At 49.4% G+C, this 21366-nt stretch overlaps 1 protein-coding gene across 2 annotated transcripts in view; it reads right to left on the bottom strand.

The window, feature by feature from the left end:
- Positions 1 to 1379: 1379 nt before the first annotated feature.
- The window catches only part of INSR (insulin receptor), a 115413-nt gene continuing 95426 nt past the window's right edge, over positions 1380 to 21366 (bottom strand). For both annotated transcript variants that reach the window (XM_075998132.1, XM_075998133.1), the window contains 11 exons: positions 20305 to 20582; positions 19669 to 19808; positions 15355 to 15514; positions 14471 to 14573; positions 13205 to 13272; positions 12521 to 12765; positions 11366 to 11476; positions 11116 to 11275; positions 9520 to 9649; positions 9048 to 9182; positions 1380 to 6662 (listed from right to left, as the gene is read on the bottom strand). In XM_075998132.1, coding sequence (XP_075854247.1) covers positions 6314 to 6662; positions 9048 to 9182; positions 9520 to 9649; positions 11116 to 11275; positions 11366 to 11476; positions 12521 to 12765; positions 13205 to 13272; positions 14471 to 14573; positions 15355 to 15514; positions 19669 to 19808; positions 20305 to 20582 — 1879 coding nt within the window. In that variant the 3' untranslated portion in view covers positions 1380 to 6313. The remainder of the gene's footprint in view (positions 6663 to 9047; positions 9183 to 9519; positions 9650 to 11115; positions 11276 to 11365; positions 11477 to 12520; positions 12766 to 13204; positions 13273 to 14470; positions 14574 to 15354; positions 15515 to 19668; positions 19809 to 20304; positions 20583 to 21366) is intronic.

Genomic DNA, 21366 nt, shown 5'->3' with positions numbered 1-21366 from the left:
TTCTGACAAGCCAGCATGCTGAGACCCAAGGCCCAGGAGGAAGTTTCAGGAACCCAGCGGCAGACACCCCCGACTCCGGGCCAGGGCCCCTCTGCTAAATGGCAGACTGAAACACCCTTTTTGAGAAATCTTTCCTTGGGGGTAAAACATTTTCCATTTTCCAAGAGCCTTATATTGAATTTTGGAAACCCAGGGAGGCACAGTGTAGGCTACTACCGCCACCAATTAGCAGTGGTATCCATTGGTCAAAGAATGGGGAGCTTGAAGGGTTTTGGGGGTGTGGGAAGGACATTTTGGAGGGAGTGGGGAGCATCAGTGTTCCCTCATGTAATCTTCACTGTGGTCATATGAAGGAAGGTCTATCATCTTCAAGAAGAGAAGGATAAAGTGAGAAGTGTAGAAGATTACTGCAGGGCTGGCCCCCACTTGGTTCACATCTGCCTGTATCTGCACCTTCTGGGGGTCCTCTCTCAAGCTGACTCTAGGTTTGGCCATGTGACTCACGTCGGGCAACAGGACAGCACAGAAAGCAGGAGTTTTGAAAGCGTCTGCCTATTGGGGTTTTGCTGTCTCTTCCCACAGGGCACACTGTGGCCACCACCATATGAACAAGCCTGAACTAGCTTCCTAAAAGATGACCAAGCCCGGCTGTCCCAGCAGAGACCTCAGACACAGCAGTGAGGCTGTGACCAGAAGACCCACCCAGCCAACTCCTACAACCATAAGACATCAGTGGTTGCCGTTGGAAGCTGCTAAGTTCTGGGGCTGTTTGTTACGCAGCCAAAACTAACACGTGAAGGTACGGGACTCAAAGCCACACAAGGAGCCAAAGGTGGGGAGTCTATCTCCTTACACACGACACTCTGTCTTCAGCTCAAGGAAGGCTGTTCAAAACCCTTTCAATCCCTGGTCTGCCCCATGGCCACTCACCTGCCCACCCAAACTGGGGACAGGTCTTCATTTGCAGGCTGACATGGGAAATATTTAACATGTAAATTCCCAGCATGCTGGAATAAAGCAAGGTTTGGGGGCATCCACTGGGATTCCTGGCATGAGCCCCTTAGTGGTTGGATCACTGGAGTGTCTTGGGGTGGGGGGGGGAAAGCAGTGACTTCCCAAGTGGCATGGAAATAGTGCAATATTAATAGTGCAATCACCATTTAGCTGTACAAATATATACCTGTGGGTCCTCAGCAATTATTGAACCTCCAGTTTCATGTGCTGAAGAATTTAGAGGTTTGTCCCTTCTCAAAGCAAGTACCCACGATTTCCAAGAGGTTTCCCTTAACACAGCGCAACCCATAGCCACACCCCCACACATGCCACAGGTCCTTGCCTGGATACCACACACACAAAAAAACAAGAGTATTCTCAGATAATTTAATTGAATCAGAATTTTAATATAAACAGGTAATTATCCCATATTTTACATGCAGAATGATTTCAATATTCCAAAAAAAAAAAAAAAAAGGCATATTCTGTACATGGTGCTACTTGGCTCCTGTAGGAAAACATTGAAAAAAAATAGTAATCGAACTTCTGGTGGGTTTTTGTGTTTCTGAGTTGTTTTCTGCAAAAGCTGCGGCACCTTTGATCCTGCGCTGCTACCACGCAAGGCCGAGGCCACCCAGGCACACGAAGGGGCAAAGTATAAACACTAAAGAAGCCATTGCTGAATATGTGCACAGATGCACAATCAATTTTTTTTTGGGGGGGGGATACTATTCCTTCCTTCACAGATAGGACCAAGAGCCCCAGATCTGGTTTTTAACAACGGTTTTCATGGCCCACACCCAGGTAAAAATTTGGCTGGAGGCTGATTATGGACCTCGACTGCTACCAGAAGGTGGCAGCTCAAAAAGCCACCATTGCCCTCTGTTTCTTGGGGTTCCCCTAAGGAAAGATTCGCCTTCAGTCTCAGCCCCTGACAGTCCATCATAGTCTTTTGTGTGCTCTAAGAAAATAAGCGCTGATCTGTTCTTTCCCACCCCAACCCCACTTCTGCTGTCAATCAATATTCTGAAGAACACTTCTGGAAGAATTTTCGGAAGTGACATCACTCTACGTGCACCGTTTATATCAGATCGGCATTCCCTGTTCCCCATCCCCAACAAAACCACAATTTCTGAAAAGCTCAAGATGTCAAGGACTCACCAGGTGGCATCCAAAGGACACTGAACCCCAAACCTCCACCCACCATGAAGTAGAAAAACGTTTGCTGTTGGGATGATGGGACTTGCATTGGTTTGCCAAGACGGTCAGCACAGGTCATGCCCTGACTGCATTCCTGCCCACTGGCTGGAGTGGCAGCAGGCAACAGATAAACACCTCCCCATAGATAAGCATGCTGCACGGTCAACTGTCTGCCCTGGCGGGATACAGTGGAAGGTCTGTCCACCAGTTGGCCACGAGGTCCCTAGCGGTCACGGGAATGGACGTGCAGACCCTCGCATCAATCCCTGCATTTTCTCTCAATTTTGTTCCAGAGAACCGGCAGCGCTTCCCCCAACTAGCCTCAAATTTCAGAACAGCACCCTGGACAGCTCCCAGGACGCGAACATTTCCGGACATCTTTTCGTCGTCGTCCGTCCCTGATCAGGGAGAGTGGAATGCACTTGGCATTCTCTTCCAGGAGGAAGAAGCTACTGCACGGTTTTCACGACGTTAATGAAAAGGATTTTTAATGATGATAGTGAGCGAGACATCTTCAAACACAAACAACAAAAAAGTGTCACCCTAAGCTGGTGGTTATGTTGCATTTTTTTTTTTTTTTTGTAACCCATCGGTACAAACTCCCAGGACAATCATCACTTTCTAGGACCAAAGTTCTGCTGTTACAAAGGCAGCATTTTCTAATGGCAAGGAAGGGTTTTGACCCCATGGCTGCTTGCTCGTTCTGTTCCACGGTGGCAGTAGGAACAGTCAAATAAAATTAGTGAAACTCGTTTGCCCAGGGTGGGCACGACCCCTCTGCCCCTCTCTCCACGGCAGGTGGAGAAGGATGAGCCTGCAAGGACAGTCCCCAAAAATGCAACAAGAGCAGCAAGGTTTGGCGAGGATGACAACAGCCCTTGCCAGCCCTGCCTAGATGCTCCTGTGGGTTCCCAAACAAGTCAAACAAGGTCAAACAGTCTCAGCTGGAGGTCAGCCAAACCCCAACGCCCGGGGTCCAAGATTTGCGGCTAAAAAAAGCGTTCAGCACATTAGTGGGTTTTGGATGGGGATTTCCCCAAATTGCTCCCCTCCCCCACCCCCGTCGCCCTCCTTCCCACCGGGAGCATAAAAGGAGACATCGCATTGGGTGCTTGTGTGTGACGCACCCGTGATCACAGTTCATTCTGGCCCCAAAGAGCATCACCGGCCTGAAAAGAGTGGGAACAGACCATGGGAGGGCCCAGGGCACCTCTGTGCTCCCTTCAGGGGGGTTGAGTGGGACAAGAGGGAAAGCTGGCTTTGCAGCAAAGCCTGCCTTCGTGCCAGCCACAGAGGGGACACAGGCCCCTCGTGGAAGCAAAGCAGACCATGTGCACATCAGAGACATCACGATGGCCTGAAATGTGGTTTATGTTTGGGGTACGTGGTATTAACAGATGGAGGATTTAAATAAAAAACCAAAAAACCAAAAAAAAAAAAAAAAAAACCAAAAAGGAAGATTAAATTCAGAGAAGACTATAACCAGCCAGGAAAAAACAAAAAAAAACAAAGGTCTATGCCTAGGTGAAGGGTACATCTCCATCCCGACTCCCTCCCTCAAAATTCCTACCGGTCTCTGGCATTCGGGATCAGCTGATACACATTTTCCCTGATTTGGACCGGATCCAGGGGGAATTCTGAAGTCTCCAAGATGTCTATTATTGAACCATATCCTAACAATACACTGAGGTAGACTGTGCTGAAAAAAAAAAATAATACCCCACACATTCACCTGTTTATTTTTCTTTGATAAAAATGTACATGCGCTCCATTTTTTACCAGAGTGATTTTGAGTGATTTTATATATTAAAATAAATACTTTTCCCCTAATAATAAGAAAACCTTTCTGAATTAGAAAAATGTGAAAATTGCTGCTAGTGTAGTCTACGACCACTACAAACTGCCTAGGAAAAGAACAAAAAAATACCTAGAGCTACGGGTTTTGCTGTTGTTGTTGTTGTTTAAAATTGACGTACAGACCTTCCTATTTACAAAAAAAAAAAAAAATTTGGCAAAAAATAATTTCTGTACGCTTGCTTCTTGTGCCCAATCACGGGGGCTCCCCACCAATAGGTGATAGGCAATTTCTCCAATCATATAAATAAGATAGCAATAGACCATTGGGATTGGTGTCTACCTGTGCTCTTAATCAAGAATTGAGGGGACTCGGAGGCTGCCGTTATGTCTCTATCCCGTTCTTAAGTCCACAACTCTTAAGAAGGAAGCAATCAAACACTTGTGAGAAAATGCATTCAGGAATAACCCATGGGTGATGGTTTCGATTGAACCATAGTGATGAGTTCACCGTGTTCTTTATTTGAGCAGCTGTGGTTGGTTTTTGTTTTTGTTTTTGTTTTTTTTTTTTGGCCAAAGAGAAGAAGTCTCGGGTTCACGCCCATTCGGAAGTTCTCGGTAGTGTGAAGGTCTTCAACGGTTTCTCCCCCAGACTCTCCTCTCTTAGGGACTGCAACATCGTCATCACCTGAGAGTTCTGCTCAGGCACCACACCTGGCCCGCCTGAGGTCGCCGGGGCCCAGAGCAGCTACTGGGAGTTCGGTACTGAAGACAGTCAGAGGCCCTGAGGAGACCAGGAGATATTCTCAGCACCTCTCCCTTTTGTATTGCTTCAGTGTTCTCAGAGTCCATCCGTGCTGTCGCTCTTTGGGATCTGAGTTTGTCCTGTCTGCGTGGGGACTGTAGGACGTGCACACCTGGGAGAAGAAACACCAGGCGAGGAACACACGCAAAGACCAGAGGATGGACACAGGTGTTCTTGAAGGCGGGCTCAGCTCCAGGGAGCCACCAGCTTATCTGAACAGCAGACCTTGGTATCCGAACCAGAACATACGTAGAACCCAGTCTCTCGCGTGCTCCACGTGGCCAAAAGGGTTAGCAGCTAATGTGGCTTAATTCCCAGAAAATGGATGCCTTTAAGACCAAACAAAGGGGCCAACTGGTGCCTCGAGTCCTCCCCTCCCCCAACACAGGTGGACCAACTCACGACCACTCCTTCCTCCCCGGCAGGGTATAGAGTCAATAACTTACAAAGCTAATGCCAGAGATTCTTTTTTAAATTAAGTATGTTACAAATATATTCTTGGAACTCTTTTTTTTTTTTCCTTTTTCTTTTTGCATTTTTTTGTTTCTTAACGTCCTGGCTTTGTTTGGTCTTGAAAAGATCCACAATCACTCCAAACTAAATGCTCCTCCCTTGGCTCCCAGAAAACATTTTTGTTTTCTTTTTTTCACCAACGTGAAGGGAGGGGACACACCTGAGGGTAGACTTCTGGCGCAAGAAGAACCTGTTGAGGGTACGGTCTCCCCATTGGATAAGAAGGAAGGAGAGAAAGGGTCCTGAGTTTGTGCGCACGGAACTTTCACGATCTAGTTCCCACCGCGTCAACCCAGCGTGAATACTTTGCACAGGCACACACCCCAGCCGCGTCTCACCTGGACGCACACGCACACGCGTGTTACACACGTGAGCACACGCCGAGACTGCGGGCGCTTTATCCAAAGTATGAAAGCAGCAGCTATTGGTCAATCTGAGGAACTGACTTTGTAAAGAAGATGAAGAAAAAAAACAAAAATCCTTCAGCCTGGATGAGGACAAAACAAAAACAAAAACAAAAACAAAAAACAAACCTTCTTGAAGCTCACCCTTGTAAAGCTTGGAATTTTTCCTGGAACCAGGGCTGTGTTGTTTTTGTATTTTCCTTTCAGACCTCTGTTCCACAAACAAGAGGTTTTTATCTTTTATACTGTAGCTCAGACGCCAGCAAAAAAAAAAAAAAAAAAAAAAATCTTTGTAAAAACAGGTGCTTTCTTTCGATCTACTAGAAAAAGAAGAGAAAAAAGAGACAGAAGACATCCTGGTTTGAAACTGTCATTGCCCAAAGAGCAGCAGCCGTGGAAACACGCCCCCTCTGGGTTCACAGTTAAATCCTCCGACCGGTGACCAGCGTGTCCTGGAGTCCCAAGGGAGCAGAAGTGCGTAGGAACCATCTCCGAGCTCCGTTCGACGTCGTGGTAGAGCCGTGAGAGACCTGAGTTTTCTGGAGGCGTTCAGCCCGGAGGAAAGCGGGCGCTGAGAACCCTTTCCCCAGCCCGGGCGGCACCGTTAGGAGGGATTGGACCGAGGCAGGGTCAGAATCCGCCCGTTCTTCTTGCCCCCGTTCATGTGGGTGTAGGGGGTGTGCTCCTCGTAGTTCCGCTTGAGGCCCAGCGAGGACCCTCCCTCCCGGCTCCCCGCCTCCTCCCTCTGACAGGACCGGTCCAGGGGCACACTCTCCATGTCCTCGAACTCCATCTCCAGCTCCTCGCTCTCGGGGGCCTTGTTCTCCTCGCTGTGGAAGAAGGACACCTCTGGGAAGCTGGGGTGCAGGTCGTCCTTGAGCAGGTTGACGATCTCCAAGAAGGTCGGCCGCATTTTGGGGTTGAACTGCCAACACATGCGCATCAGGTCGGTGCTGAGGGGGGACAGAAGGACACGGGGGTGATGAGTCTGGGCCCCCAGTCACGCAGCCCCCTCTCCTCCCCTCCCCACAGCCCCAGGCGACAGGTGCTCACGGGCGTGGGCAGTGGTCAAGGCAGAAATGCGATTCTAGGGGTGCCGGAAGCTGGTTTTGGAAAGGGCCGTCTCTTCCCAAATCTAAGTCGAGAAGGGCTCCTTCTGCACAGCACTGCGCGTGGCTTATTATTTTAGACGTCTCTGATAATCCCCCGAGATTTGGTGCATTTTTGTAAAAGTTTCATTCCCACCCTGGGATTGTTCGCAAAGGCTTCCCTGTGCCCCACGCCCTGGCAATTTTTCTAGATCTAAGGACCGTTCGGGGTTGAGATCTGTGGGGTCTGGTGGGTGCAGTGGTGTGGATTGGATTTTGGGAGCCAGCTCTGAGTGGCCACCCCATATGCAGATCCAGCCCACACTCTCTGGAGGATGGTGGAAGGGGCCTTAGTCGTGGGACGAGTCCCTGCCTGGTGGGCCACATGGTATCTGCCTGAAGGAGACACGCTGGTGTCTAGCAACACACAAGCCCCCAGCCCTGCATCCCTCCCTCCAGGCGACCACCTTACTCAGCCAAAACCACTCAAACAGAAGCTGAGGGCTTGTGTTTTCAGTTGTACCTCTTTCCTTCTCTGCTTTAACTTTCTCTAGGGCAGGAGTTGGCAAACTCCAGCCCTCAGACCAAATCCGGCCCCCTGAATGTCTTTATAAATAAAGTTTTATCAGCACATGGCCACACCCATTCATTTGTGTAATGTATGTGGTTGCCTTTGAGTTGAGTAGCTTCGATGGAAAGCCACATGGCCCACAAAGCTGATGTGATTTACAATATTTTTACTGTATTCTCTTTACAGAAAAAGGTTTCGATCTCATGCCCTACCACCTACTTAATCTCCCTGGTCCTGAAACTAAAGCCAGCTGATAACTGGCATGGCTAGGAAAGGAACTTCAGGATACGATGGTTAGAAATAGTTTGCTCAGAGTTTCCAAGTAACTCTGCTTCATACTTTTTGCTCATAAAAGATTTCTTCACACTAGATTTTCTAAATTGATGTCTTATTCTTTGGGAGATAAAACATTAAAATGTCCTCCCTCTCTGAATTTTCAAGACAGCAAAAATTTTTCTTAATAAACACTGAAAAAGGACTTTATATGTGATGAATGCTCCTGTAGAAAGTTAGAAAACACCCCAACATATAGAGAAAATACACCTCACAGACAACTGTCCTTCAGCTATAATTTCTGGTCTTTTCTTTCTGCATACATTTGGAAATGTAGTAGATACACACTTTTCCCACTTAATTTTTTAACATAAACTTATCCACCAAGTTATAAAATAGTTTCATAAGCACCATTTGAAATGTCAATTGCTACATCATATTCATTTATCAGTTTACTTAGCAATTCTCATATGTTGGATATTTAGATCATTTCAATTGTTTTTTTTTTTTGCAACTTTAAATATTGCTCTGAATAGCAGGCACAGCAAGGTGGTAAGAATGATCTGAATGTTTATCTTGCCACGCCACTGCTAGCACTACTTATTAAAACTCTCTTTCCTTCCTTCCTTCCTTCCTTCCTTCCTTCCTTCCTTCCTTCCTTCCTTCCTTCCTTCCTTCCTTCCTTCCTTCCTTCCTTCTTTCCATTCTAATTTGGGAAGATAGTACTCTCCTCTATTTACCCTATATTTATTATTATTGGATCATTAGTGAGGCTAAACATTTCCCAAATGTTTAATGGCAGTGTGTATGTGTTGTTCATTGGATTCTATAATAAAAATTTAAAACAAAGATATTCTGAGGGTAGGAGACATGTAACACAAGCACCCGACAAAATTTTAAGTGCATGAAAGAATAAACAGTTAAACATAGGTCTCTCTCCACTCCAAGTACCCAGTTCCCTTCTCCCAGGTTTCTTATGCAACCTTCCAAAGATCTGATATGCAATACAAGCACACATGTAAAGATGTGATTTGCAAACACAAGTAGGCATTTAAGAAGCATTACGTGCAAACATAAGTTCATGCAAAGACATCATATGTAAACACAAGTGTGTATGCAGTAAGTACCATGATATGCAAACACACAGGCATGTAGACACATGATATGCAAACACACACATGTAGACATATATGCAAACACAAGAGTACGTGCAACAATGCTATATGGAAATGCAAACATGCATGTATGTAAAGATATGCTATGCACACACAAACACATATGTAGGCATATGACATGCAAACACAAGTGTGCACATAGACAAAGGAAAGGCAAACCCTAGCATGTGAGCACAGGGCAATGCCCTTTGAATGAACGCCTCACACACTGCACACCCTTTCCACACTTACACTCTCTCTGGACAGTTTTCAGGTTGATCCAGATATCCCCCATCCATGACGAATTTTAACACCTGTTCGTTAGACAGGCCTTGGTAAGGCTGCTCCGCCAAGCTGGTGATTTCCCAAAGGACCACGCCAAAGGACCTGCCGATGACAACTGTAAGTAGTAACAAAGAAGCCACAAACACACAGACACACACACATGCACACACACACACCCCTTCTTGGTTTGCCAGAACCTGGCTCTTCAGTTAATAAAACAATTCACACTGCAGTTCATAAATGCCTCTAAGATTGGTCTCCGTCAAAATGTAAGGGTAGCCGTGCAAGGGCCCTGAGGCAGGACATCGTCTTCATTTCCTTGTTAAAGAGTCCAGGAAGAAGGCAGGCTTTCTTTGCTCCCTCTTGCTGGTCACATTAGCAGGGTCACCTGGCATTCAAGCCCAGCATCTGTCCACCGGTCCACGCACAAGCAACTCACCACATGTCGGAAGAAGCGGTAAACACCCCGTCCTTCAGGGACTCCGGTGCCATCCACCGTACGGGGAGCAGGCCCTTGCCCCCTTTCCGGTAGTAATCCGTTTCGTAGATGTCTCTGGTCATTCCAAAGTCTGACAACAAACAGTTCACATGCATTTAACCTTCCGCCTGTGGCCCTATGGTCTGCCGTCTTGACCACCCTGCCCCTCGCAGAGCCCTTAGAGGTGCTCACCTGCCACATGTGCTCACCTGCCCCAGATATGTTCTCACCTGGCCCAGATGTGTGTGCTTACCTGGCCCAGGTGTGTGTAATGTGCTCACCTGCCCTAGGTTTGTTCTCACCTGCCCCAGGTGCATGTATGTGCCCACCTGCCCCAGGTATATTCTAATTTACTTCAAGTATGTGTGAGCTCACCTGGCCCAGGTATGTAGTGCTCACCTGCCCCAGGTACGTTCTCACCTGGCCCAGGTGTGTGTGCTTACCTGGCCTGGGCGTGTGTAATGTGCTCACCTGATCCAGGTATGTTCTTACCTGGCCCAGGTAAGTGTGCACTCACCTGGCCCAGGTGTGTGTGCTCACCTGCCCCAGATATGTTCTCACCTGCCCTAGGTGTGTGTGTGTGTTCACCTGTTCCAAGTGTGTGCTCACCTGCCCCATGTGTGTGTATATGCTCTCCTGCCCCAGGTGTGTGCCCATCTGGGTGGTGGCTGAACCCAGTAAGACGTTGTCAAGGTGACTTACTATGACGTGCAAGGCCCTTCCGGGCCTGGGTCCCGCCTCTCTCCTTAACCTACGTCTTATACTGCTCTGGTCCTTTCTGTGTGCATTTTATTCGCACCACGTCAGCCATCCTTCCAGCCTCACGGCCTTTCCATGTGCTGTCCCCTCCCCCGGCATGACCTCACTCGGGCCATCGTGACAGTCTTGGCAAAAATGCTGCCTCCTTGCAGAGAGAGAGAGACCTCTCCTGAGCTGCCCTCTGCACCCTGGAGTCCCTCTATCATGGAACTCTATTTTTCCTTCAGTACGCTTTGCCCAGACTTCATTATCTTGCTTGGATAAGTATTAACTATTTGATTGTTTATGCAGAGTAGCACTGTCTGGTGGAACTTTCCCTGACAGTGGACACGGTCTATATCCACACTGTCCAATACGGTCAGTACTCACGAGGCTCAGGTGGCTGCTGAATGCCTGCAATGTGGCCGGTGCAACCGATGGACTGAATTTTTACTTTCACTGAATTTAAATTAATTTAAATATAAATGGCCACAGGTGACCATACGGTGCTGGACAGCGCAGATAAAGACAGCAAGCTGCCCTCGGGTGCAGAAAAACTGTGGCGTTTGATTCGGGGTTGCATTCTAGCATCTACTGCAGTGGCTAAGCACAGACAAGGTAACACCCCTACTTTTTAAACAAGCAAATGGGTGGGTGCCTTTATCATCAAATGCAATTAAATTACAGTTGGAGGGTCTTCATCCAAAACCCTGCCCCTGGAGGCTAGCAGAAGGGACGTAGCTACTCGTTATAGAAAACCCCTTTCCGAAATCAAGTCGGAACTGGGTCGTGTGTTCCAAAGCACAAGGCCAGACCCACCTCCGATTTTGACAGTGAAATCGTGAGCGACCATGCAGTTTCTGGCTGCGAGGTCCCGGTGCACGAACTTCTTGGCGTTCAGGTACGCCATCCCGTCAGCGATCTCCGCCGCCATCTGAATCATCTCTTGCAGGGTAGGGGGAGGGCGGCCCGGGTTATTCTAAAGTCGAAACATGGGGGGCGTGTTCAGCTGCACTGGGACTCTCGGCTGGGAAGCCTGCGCCCCACCAGGTACCCGGAGGCAGCTCACCTCAGCCTCCGGCCGCAGAGAGCGGAGGTAGCTCTTCAGGTCGCCGTGGGCCATCAACTCCATCACCACCAGCGTCGGCTGGCCCTTGGACACCACCCCCAGGAGGCGGACCTGCAGGGCCAACACGGGGGTTCCTGGGTGAGGGTCCGTGGAACCCTTCCGGCTCACAGAGGGCTCCCTGGCTGGTGCCTTTGTCACTTAGCACCCTGTGCCTGGATGGAGCATGGCCAGCCCTAGTCTGGTAGAGCAAACAGGCCTGCCGCATGCGGCGACACGCCAAGCCAAAACCGGGACCCCTTCGTGTTCCTGAGCACACGACGCATGTTCCTACCCCCAGGCCTTCGCATCAGCTGTTCCCTCTGCCTGATTCTCTGTTCCCTCCCGTGTCCTTCCCATCCTGTATAAGATTTTGCTCAAATGCTCCCGTCAACCCTCCTCTCCTCTCCTTTTCCCACCTATGCATAGCATTTCCCCCTATCGTATGAAGTAGTTACTACATCGGGTTGGGCGTCTGTCTGCATCTGCCGTGTTGGAAACTCCACAAAGGCAGGAATTTGCAGCCTCCCAGGGAAAAGGAGCAGGTGCCCCATAAACTTGCGTGGAAGGGATGAAGGTATGCAAAGGCCCAAAGAGAGACCAAGACACCCTTGTTGGAGCAGAGAGGCAGGAAGTGCTTGTGCTAGTGTCAAGGAAGGGGGCAGGAACGAGGACAGGCAGGGTGGGGCACATCCCTGTGTGGTTCAGGGTTACCAAAAGCCAGAAAGAGGGAAGAGTCGGGAAAGCAATGGAAGATTCCAGAAAGCACTGGAAGATTCTGAAAAGCAGCAGCATGCCCGTAGAGTCTGGTTCCAGGTGAAATGGGAGAGGACAGAGTCGGAGAAGAGAGTAATCCTCCACACATGCATCTTTCGGACGGGAGGCTCTGTGGTGTGGGGGATGGGCGGGAGGCCATGTGGCGTGGGGGATGGGCGGGAGGCTCTGTGGTGTGGGGGATGGGCGGGAGGCCCCGTGGCATGGGGGATGGGCGGGAGGCCCCGTGGCGTGGGGGATGGGCGGGAGGCCCTGTGGCGTGGGGGATGGGTGGGGTCCTGCACCCACTGTGCAGCGGGAGACGCCGGGGCAGAGGAAGGGCCCATCCCCACCGGCCGGACTCACCACATGGTGGCAGGTGAAACCCTTCATAACGGAAGCCTCGTTGAGGAACTCGATCCGCTCCCGCAGGCTGGCCGACTCGTTGACGGTCTTCACCGCCACGCGGGTCTCCGCCTCGCCCTTGACGATGTCCCTGGCGTTGCCCTCGTACACCATGCCGAAGGAGCCCTGCCCCAGCTCTCGGAGGAGGGCGATCTTCTCTCGGGGCACCTCCCACTCGTCCGGCACGTACACAGAACACGGAAACACTGCTTCTCACTTATCTACACAGCAATCTCGGCCGGTCCCTTGGGGGGGCCCCCCGGATACCCCACCTCCCCGCAAACATTCATGGAGTGGCTTCCGTGGCGCAGGACCTGTGCCGGGCACTGGGTGTGCGCGGCTGAGAACGGGAGGGGTGTCTGCCTGCCCCCACCGAGAAGACGGCAGAGGCTGGGCAGGGGCCCCAGACCAGCTGGGGGAGCCCGTCCAAGCAGGTGCGAGAGAGCAGGTGTCTGACTCTGCACAGTAACGGGGTCGGGGGGGCAGGGTTCTGCAGCCAGGGCGGGTCAGCGAGCTCACCCGAGCAAGACGGCTTTCCCTGGCCCCCTGGGGCAGCAGCCCCCCACTCGCGCTCGAAACTGACAGCAGAAGCAGCCCAACGGCCCAACAGTGCTGGCCACCCACGGGGAGGGGGACGGCACTCACCATCACTGGCACTGAGGTACTCAGGGTTTGAAGATGCGTACAGCGGTCCCAGCGGCCCGTCTGGCTGCCTGGGGGGGGGGAAAAGTGAGGCTTGAAATTTTCATGGGACTCTGAGGGTCTCTGGAAAGAAGTTACAAAACAGGGCTCCCCAAGGCAAGGGACAGCCCTTCCCAGTGGCATCCACATAAACCCAGATGCAGTCTAGGGCGGGGAGAGGGGACCCTTACGCTTTGCATGGAAATGGATCTTAATGGCTACTTAAATGCATCAACATGGGAATGCTCCCCTCTCCCTGGGTGGCTTTTAGTATAATTTATGGTCTTCCACGTAACACCTAAAAGCTACTAACCCAGTACCATTCTGGAGCTGGCAAGAAACAATGTTAAATTTTCAGAAAATTTGCTGACTGGCTTCTGAATACAACTGTCAGTAAAAATCAAATGACAGAGGCTTACAATAAATAAAAGCAAAGGCAATAAATGTTCAAAACTCATCACTAATGCTTATACTGCATTTTACCAGGATCAAGGTGCTTGAGGCTGTTTATGTGATCTTGTTTATTTGCAACATTGTATCATAGGGTAGAAATAGGATACAATGTGAGTATTTGTGTCTATCTTGCCAGCTCTGTGCTCAGGGACATCCCATCTAAGAGCTTGAAATTGGCCAAGGCAGGAATATTTACACCACAGGCATCGGCCAAGACTATAAATTGGGACTGGATTTATTGTTCTGTTATTTGTCCAGGCTTGAGAAAGTGATGAGAAACACGTTTAATTATGCAGATTTAACTTCAAAGTGTGTCATGTCTGCAGTGAAGCCACTGCAAATGACATGAAAAAAAAAAAAAAGAAAGAAAGAAAATTTACTTCTGGTATTTAAAAATTATTATCTGATTCAGTAAAGAAAAGTTACTGACATCATTGATGAATGTATACATCTTATATCAGTTTATCTTACATCTGCAATGTAAATTTAAAAAGCAAATCAATATTCATGTTGGAGCTATACTTGTTCATCAATTGCATTCATGGGTTGGTTATGGATATAAAAGGTTTAGAGGGAAAAAACATCAACTGGCTTGAGTTGTATTGCAATAAAGAATACTGCATATGGTATTAGGGTTATTACCTGTAAATTGCACATTACACATCTCATGTCAGTAAAATTTATAATAAACTCAAATATACCTACACCTGTATCTAGGTGTACTTTTTCCCCAGAGAGCTGGTTGTTCACCATTTACAAACACACCACGGCACTCACCTTTTTCTCAGGAATAAGTAAATACTTCCAATCACCACACTGAAGAGAAATACAAAGATGAGAGGGCCGATGATAATTTTTGCAATATTTGATGGGACGTCTACTGAAATAGAATAAGAAAATATACGTCTGATGTCAACATGTGTTTGCAGCAAAGATCAGTCCACACCTGTTCCCTCCTCTCTTGTCCCTGAATCTCTCTCTGCTGGTCTCTGGGACAGCATGTTTCAGCCGGTCCCAAAACATCACTTGGCTCAGCGGGGCCAGGTGGTGGGCTCTGAGGTGTGTATTCTGGAAGCACACTGTCGTGCCCCTCCCCGGACCGCCGCCCTGGGACAGCCTTCTCACCTCCCCACCCAGGGCCGGCTTGGCAGGCACCCAACCCAGGCAGTCACACGGGGACCCGCACTCAGAGGGCCCCGCTCTCAGCTTAATGCCCTAGCATTGTTCCCTTGAAATTCCTAATAATTTTCAAGCAAAAAGCTCTTTATTTTTATTTTTGCACTGTGCCCTGCAAATGACATAGCTAGTCCCAAACCCAACATTACCTTTGGCAGATGAAAAAAAACCCTAATAGCAAATACGGATACACTAGTAACAGGAACTAATTAATGTGTTTGCCAGAGGTGCCCCGTGCCAGCCACTTAACTGTTGTGTTATTGAAATCTCCTTCTACCTTCCGAAGTGGGTACGGTTACAATCTCCACGTACGGACGAGCAAGTGCAGGATCAGAGAGGCCAAGCACCTTGCCCCAGTCACACAGCAGTAGCCGGCGGACTCAAGTGTCCGGGGCCAGCACCCGTAGCCCCCCCCCAGCTCATCTTCTGCAACGTCCAGCGCCAAGCACACCCCCAACCCAGCCAAGGCTGCCGGGGAGACTTACGATAGTCCGTCACGTAAAAATGGGTGGCTTCTGTCCAGGAACCGTTGCCCGCCAGGGAGGTGGCCCGGACTCGCACGCTGTAGTTCCCCGGCGACAGCCCGCGCAGCCTGCAGCCCCGCTCCAGCGCGTAATGCTTGCGGGACACACAGAGATGCAGCTCCTGCAGCGGAGGGGGGAGGCGGGCTGAGCTGGGCTCCTCTGCCACACCCGCCCGAGCAGGGGTGCCGCCCCAGCCGCCGGGACCCCGCTCAGAGACATGGCCGAGGGGACAGAGCGCAGTCAGAGTGTGACCCTGCCCAGGCGGCTTGGAGAATGGCAGAATTTTAGAACCATGGTGCTGTGGAGAAGGGACACGGAGCAGAGGTCGTCACTGCTGACAACAGCCTAACTTCCTACGCGTCCGACCCGGCTCATGTCACCTAATGCTCACGGCAACCCGAGGCTTGGGTGCCGTGAGCTTCACACTAGAACCGAGCAAACCGAGAGTTAGCATGGAGGTTGTTCGACTTTCGCTGTGGAAATATTCTCAGCTTTGCAAGCCGGAAAGCAGCCACGAACGACTCCACGCCCTCCACACACGAAAGGGGTTGGCTGCGTGCCAGTAACACTTCGCCAACACAGGAAAAGCTGGACCCCAACCAACTGTCACATGTCCTGAGATATTATTCTTTTTCAAAAGAATTATTTTATTTTATGCATGTATGTATGCATTTATGTATTTTTTTTTTTTGCAGAGATGGGGGCCTCACTGCGTTGTCCAGGCTGGTCTGAAACTCCTGGCCTCAAGCGATCCTCCTGCCTCGACCTCTCAAAGTGCTGGGATGACAGGCTTGAGCCACCGTGCCTGGCCTTATTTTATTTTTAATTGGCAAATAATAGTATATTTGGGGGGCCAGTGTGAGGTTAGGATACATGTTTACGCCGTGGAACGATTCAAATAGGCTAATTTAACATATACATCACCTCACATACTTATCACTTATTTATGGGAAGACCATTTAGAAATCTATTATTTTAGCAATTTTGAAATAGGCATTACTACTTCTGGTTTCCATTCCTATAGAGGGCAGCAGATCCCTAGAACTTATTCCTCCTGTCTAACTGAAACATTGCACCTTCTGATTGACATGTCTGCTCATTTTCCTTTCTATATATATTTTTAATCATCATAAAGAGGGTTGAACTTCACCCACATGTCTGGTAGGAAGAGAAAAGTGGTGCACACGCTCTGTGCTAAGCACATAACTGGAGAGAAACTCAGAAGGTATCAAGAGGAGAGACAGGAGGCTCACGGGGCAGTGAGACCGCAAACTCTGCAAGCGTCAGGCCAAAGCTCTGAAAACTTTCCAAAACAGTCAGGACTAATAGTGCGTGCAGAGAACTGGACTGGAAAACTTACAAGGGGGTGGGGTGGCGGGAGGGAGGGAGGGGAGGGGAGGGGAGGAGAAGAGAAAGCAATGTCCAAAACCCCGTGCTTATCATGTGACAATAACAGGGAGAAAACAAATCGCCCTGGCGGCAGGGGTGGGGGCAGAGGACTCCGGTCCAAAGTCGCTTCCAAGTAGAATGAGTCACCAAGTAGCAAGGGACTATTAAGCCAAAGGTAGCTGCTATCTGGGACAAAGGGGAAATGCATGCTCTAATAGTAGTTATTTACCCTAGACACCTTCAGGAGCGGGCAGCCAGAAAGGGGTGTGATGGAAGGAACCAGAACATTTGTCAAGCTCTCCCCATAGATACCAAAAGAAAAATAAAAGAAAAGCAAAACAAAAACAAAAACTTGAAGGAGCCAATTACTTAAAGGTTTGTCCCAATGGGAGAAAAAGACCAAAACTCCGAAAGATATTGAGCAAACAATATGAAACACACGCACACGCACACGCACACACACACACAATTGATGCTCTTTCTGGGCAAGGGTGACTCCCCAGAGACAGACTTTCCAACAGTGGGGCAGGGAAGTGTCTAGGGGACAAATGATTTTGATGCAAGGTTTAAAAACGGACATCTTCAAAAGCAATGCAATCAAATAAGCAACCAGAGATGATCGTGTCTATTACACTAACCAAAAAGGAAAGCAAAAAAATTACCTCCCACCAAATGCCGGAGAGAATTTTATAAATGTGGCAAAATTATACTCCGACAGTCCAAATTGTGTATATAAAATAATAGTTTGATGTTTTTTTTTTTTCCTTAATCAAAGCAATGCTAGGTGATTAAGGAAAATGTTGGAAATAGTTAAAATAAGTATCTGCGAAAGGTTTGTAAGAAGGTGATTGTAACATCTCACTTTCTCCTAATTTTCTGCCACATCTTTGCTTCCCTGGAGGGAAAACAGAGCTGGTCTGTCTGGGGCAGAGGCTGCTGAGGATTTGTACCAGCGACCCTCGGGCCCCGGGAATAGGAGACACACAGGCCAGTCAAAGGCAGCTGGGAGAAGCTGGGAGAAGTTAGGGTTAGGGTCAGGTCTGATGCCAAGAGAGTGATCAGTTGTCCAGGTTTAGCCAAAACTAAGGAATCCCCAGTAATGTGGGATTTTGGTGTCCACACCCAGAAAGTTCCAGGTACATGGGGACAGGTTGGCAACAGCAGCAGAAATAAAATCAAGGAGGTTCTGCAGTAGCAACACATTAATTACACACTCCGCAGAATCCATATTCTTTCTGCTGCCAACAGTGCCCTCGACTTCCTTTGGAAGCTACTCCTCTCACTTCAGTGGCTGTCACAGCCCAGCTTCAAGCCCACCCCGGTGCCAGGGCCTAAAGCTAAAGGGTCTAAGTCCTTCTGAGAAGGGCCTCAAAACTCAGCCTTAAAGGAGCCAGGACAAAAATGCAAATCAAGACCACAGTGACATAGCACTTCTCAGACAGACACGTCTTTGGGCAGGAGAGAGCAACACACAAACATGAATTATACGCACAAGCACGTTTATGCAAACTAAAAACTGAGCTCTATTTTATTTATAAAATGGATGGTTTTTTTTTAAGGCATATAAATAGTCCATTTATTTAGCAAACAGGACCCCCAGATAGGCAGAGAATGACAATTTCAGTAAGGACATTTTTGTTTTCTAAAATTTCTGGGAAGGGCCACATAGAGTCTCTATTGCATGTTCTGCTTTATTTCTTTAGAACACCTCGCTGCAGGCTGTAGAAGAACAGGCTGTGAGCCAGATTTGGCCCACAGGCCATAGTGTGATGATCCCAGTTCTAAGTCATTGTCAAAGCCAAATATTTGGGTGCCAAGAGTTGAAGTGACCCCAGGAGGGGTCCCTCAAGGGAGGCACACCTGGTTATAGCAGGTCTTTCTCCCAAAGTTCCAGGAAATCAGATGGTGTTGCTATAATCCCTGTTGGTTCTTGGTAAACTCTGGCCTACAGGCTAACCCTAGCCCACCACTTGTTTTTGTAAATAAAGTTTTATTGGCACACGAGCACACCCATTTGTTTACCCACTGTCCACGGCTGCTTTGTTGGTACCTTGGCAGAGTGGAGCAATTGCAACAGAGACCATCTGGCCTTTTACAGAAAAAAAAAAAAAATTGCCAGCCACCCCCTGAATTAGAAGAATATCAGTCTTGGGTTTGAATCCTGACTCTGTTCTTGCAGACCTTGTGCAGTGACTTCAACTCTGGAAGCCTCAGTACCTGGCTCACCGGGATACGCTGAGGATTGATTATACTTCCTCAGTCCCAAGAAGTATCCCATGTTTGCATTTTGACATTCCTGAAAGCGGAAGGCGTATGGCGAGCAATGCCATTTTACGGTGAGAATGAAGCCACTTTTTTCTTTCTGTAAAAATAATGGGGCCTCTCATAACGCCCGAATGTGATAAAATGGGATACATGAGATACCGCGTGTCAAGTGCTCAGTGTGCACGAGGAGCGCAGTGACCACCGAGGACAGCTCAGCTGCTGGCTTAGTTCTTTCTGTCCCTCGAGCACCTCTGCGTTTGCCCACCGACTGGCGAGGGTCTGAGGCTACAGTGGGGCACCCAACCAAAGGTCACTTATGAAGGTTTTAAGGGATTCCGATAACTCCCTCTAAAGCAACCGTCGTGGCGAGAGGGACACAGGTGGAAGCGGCCACCGCCCCACGTGGAGGACAGAACTGAAAAGCAAGGTAGGAATCTGGGCAAAGAAAGCAGCTTGCAGGTTGGCATTTCGAACCCATCGCCTTGGAAGGCCACGTATCAAGGCTTTGAGTCCCAACAACACGGCATCGAGTGAGAGAAGCATTTGGGTCAGAATTTCAGCAGAGGAAGGAGGCACAAGGGCGACTCCAGAGGCGTGTGGCCCGAGCCTCCCGGTCCTTACCTCATCGCCATATCGCCGGTAACTGACTTCATACAGCACGATCAGGCCGTTGGGTTCCCTCGGCTCCTGCCACATCAGGTGAACGACGTTGTTCTCGAAGATCTCATGGGTCACGGGGCCTACGATGTCATCAGCCTTGGCTGCGTGGGGCAGAAGGTGGAGGCAGGCAGGTGAATCTCGGGTCAGATCCCACTTCTGCCACCTACCAGCTGAGCGGCCTCGAGCGCTTGCATGATTTCCCCCATAGCCCATGTAATATTTAAATGGCCAGGCGCAGCGAGAGGCGCGGCATGCCTGTGATCCCAGTGCTCTGGGAGGCCGAGGCGGGAGGATTGCTGGAGCCCTGGAGTTCAAGACCAGCCTGGGCAACACAGCAAGACCCCATCTCTAAAAAAAAAAAAAATTTAAACACTGCCAGGCAGCTTTGATCACGCCTCTGTACTCCAGCCTGGACAACAGAGCAAGACCCTGTCTCCAAAAGAAAATAATAATAATAATAATAATTAATAATAAAAGCAAATGAGGCGAAGCACACATATAACGTATACGATGCTTATGGGGTGAAGGGTTTGTCCCTGGGCAGCCTGGGCCTCCCGCCCCATTCAGTGCGGACGCCGGTGGGGGGAGTCGCCCCACCTTCAGGCATGGTCCTGGCGCTGACGTAGGCGGCCACGCTGCACCGTTCGTCGGGGGCATCTTGGTTGCAAGCTTGCAGCTCGATGCGGTAGCCCGTGAAGTGCCGCAGGCCCGAGATGACCAGCGACTCCTTGTTCACCACTTTCTCGAACGGCCGGTGCTCCTCTGGGCTGGTGGGGACGCTCGTTGACGGGGTGTTGGGGAAAGTGGGGAGGGTGGGAATGGCGGCCACCGTCACGTTCCCGACTTCGCCAAGAGACCTGCGTTTCCGGGATGGCCTGGAAGGATGACAACGGGACACGCGTGATCGCACCATCACCGCCTTAAAAATAAGAACGATGCTCGAGAATGAAAGGTTGAATTAGGAGGAAAGATCGGGGCTGCAGCGGGCGGCGGGGGCGCAGGGAGGCGCGTGGATCAAAATGCAGATTGCCAGGAATTACCGCCCAGAGCACCCTGCTTCCAGGATGCCTTTCGTGAGCATCTCGAGGAGGAGGAGGAGGTCAGGCCCACCCCGTGAGGCGTGGGTGATTCCAGGACACACCCCGACATTGCCCCTTGACATGCTTGATTTCAGGTTTTCATTTTCCAGATGAACAGGCCACCCGGGGTCAGTGTTAAAAATAAGATGCCAAAAGCAGTAAGAGTCTAGCTTTTCAGGAAGCCCTGCCAGGTGGCGCTGGCCCAGGGGTCCAGGCTGCGGGCTGACATCACCGGTTTAAACAGGAAGAAACGGATCTTCTCGTCTCTGTGACTGTTTACGGCACCCGTGTCATCTGAGTAACAAGACTCGGATTCTTGGCAAAGGAATCTCATCATTCAGGTAAATAAAGGGTAGCTCTAAGAACCATGTCTGCAACCGGCACCCTTCTCCCCACCTTTTAAAAAGGTACATTAAGAAATAAATGTAGGTGGCCCAAAACATTTTAAAATATGAAAAAGAAAAGTATAAAAAAGAAAACGTAAATAACTTATAATTCCACCTGCCGCTGCTTCCTCTGGGCGATTTATTTTTTCCTATAAATATTATGTGTGGGTGTGGATGAGGACAGAGCCTGTTTT

The sequence above is a fragment of the Microcebus murinus genome, chromosome 27, assembly GCF_040939455.1.
Source record: "Microcebus murinus isolate Inina chromosome 27, M.murinus_Inina_mat1.0, whole genome shotgun sequence".
Lineage (NCBI taxonomy): Eukaryota > Metazoa > Chordata > Mammalia > Primates > Cheirogaleidae > Microcebus > Microcebus murinus.
The sequence above is the reverse complement of the archived record's forward strand: the minus strand, read 5'-3'. Positions and strand labels throughout refer to the sequence as shown.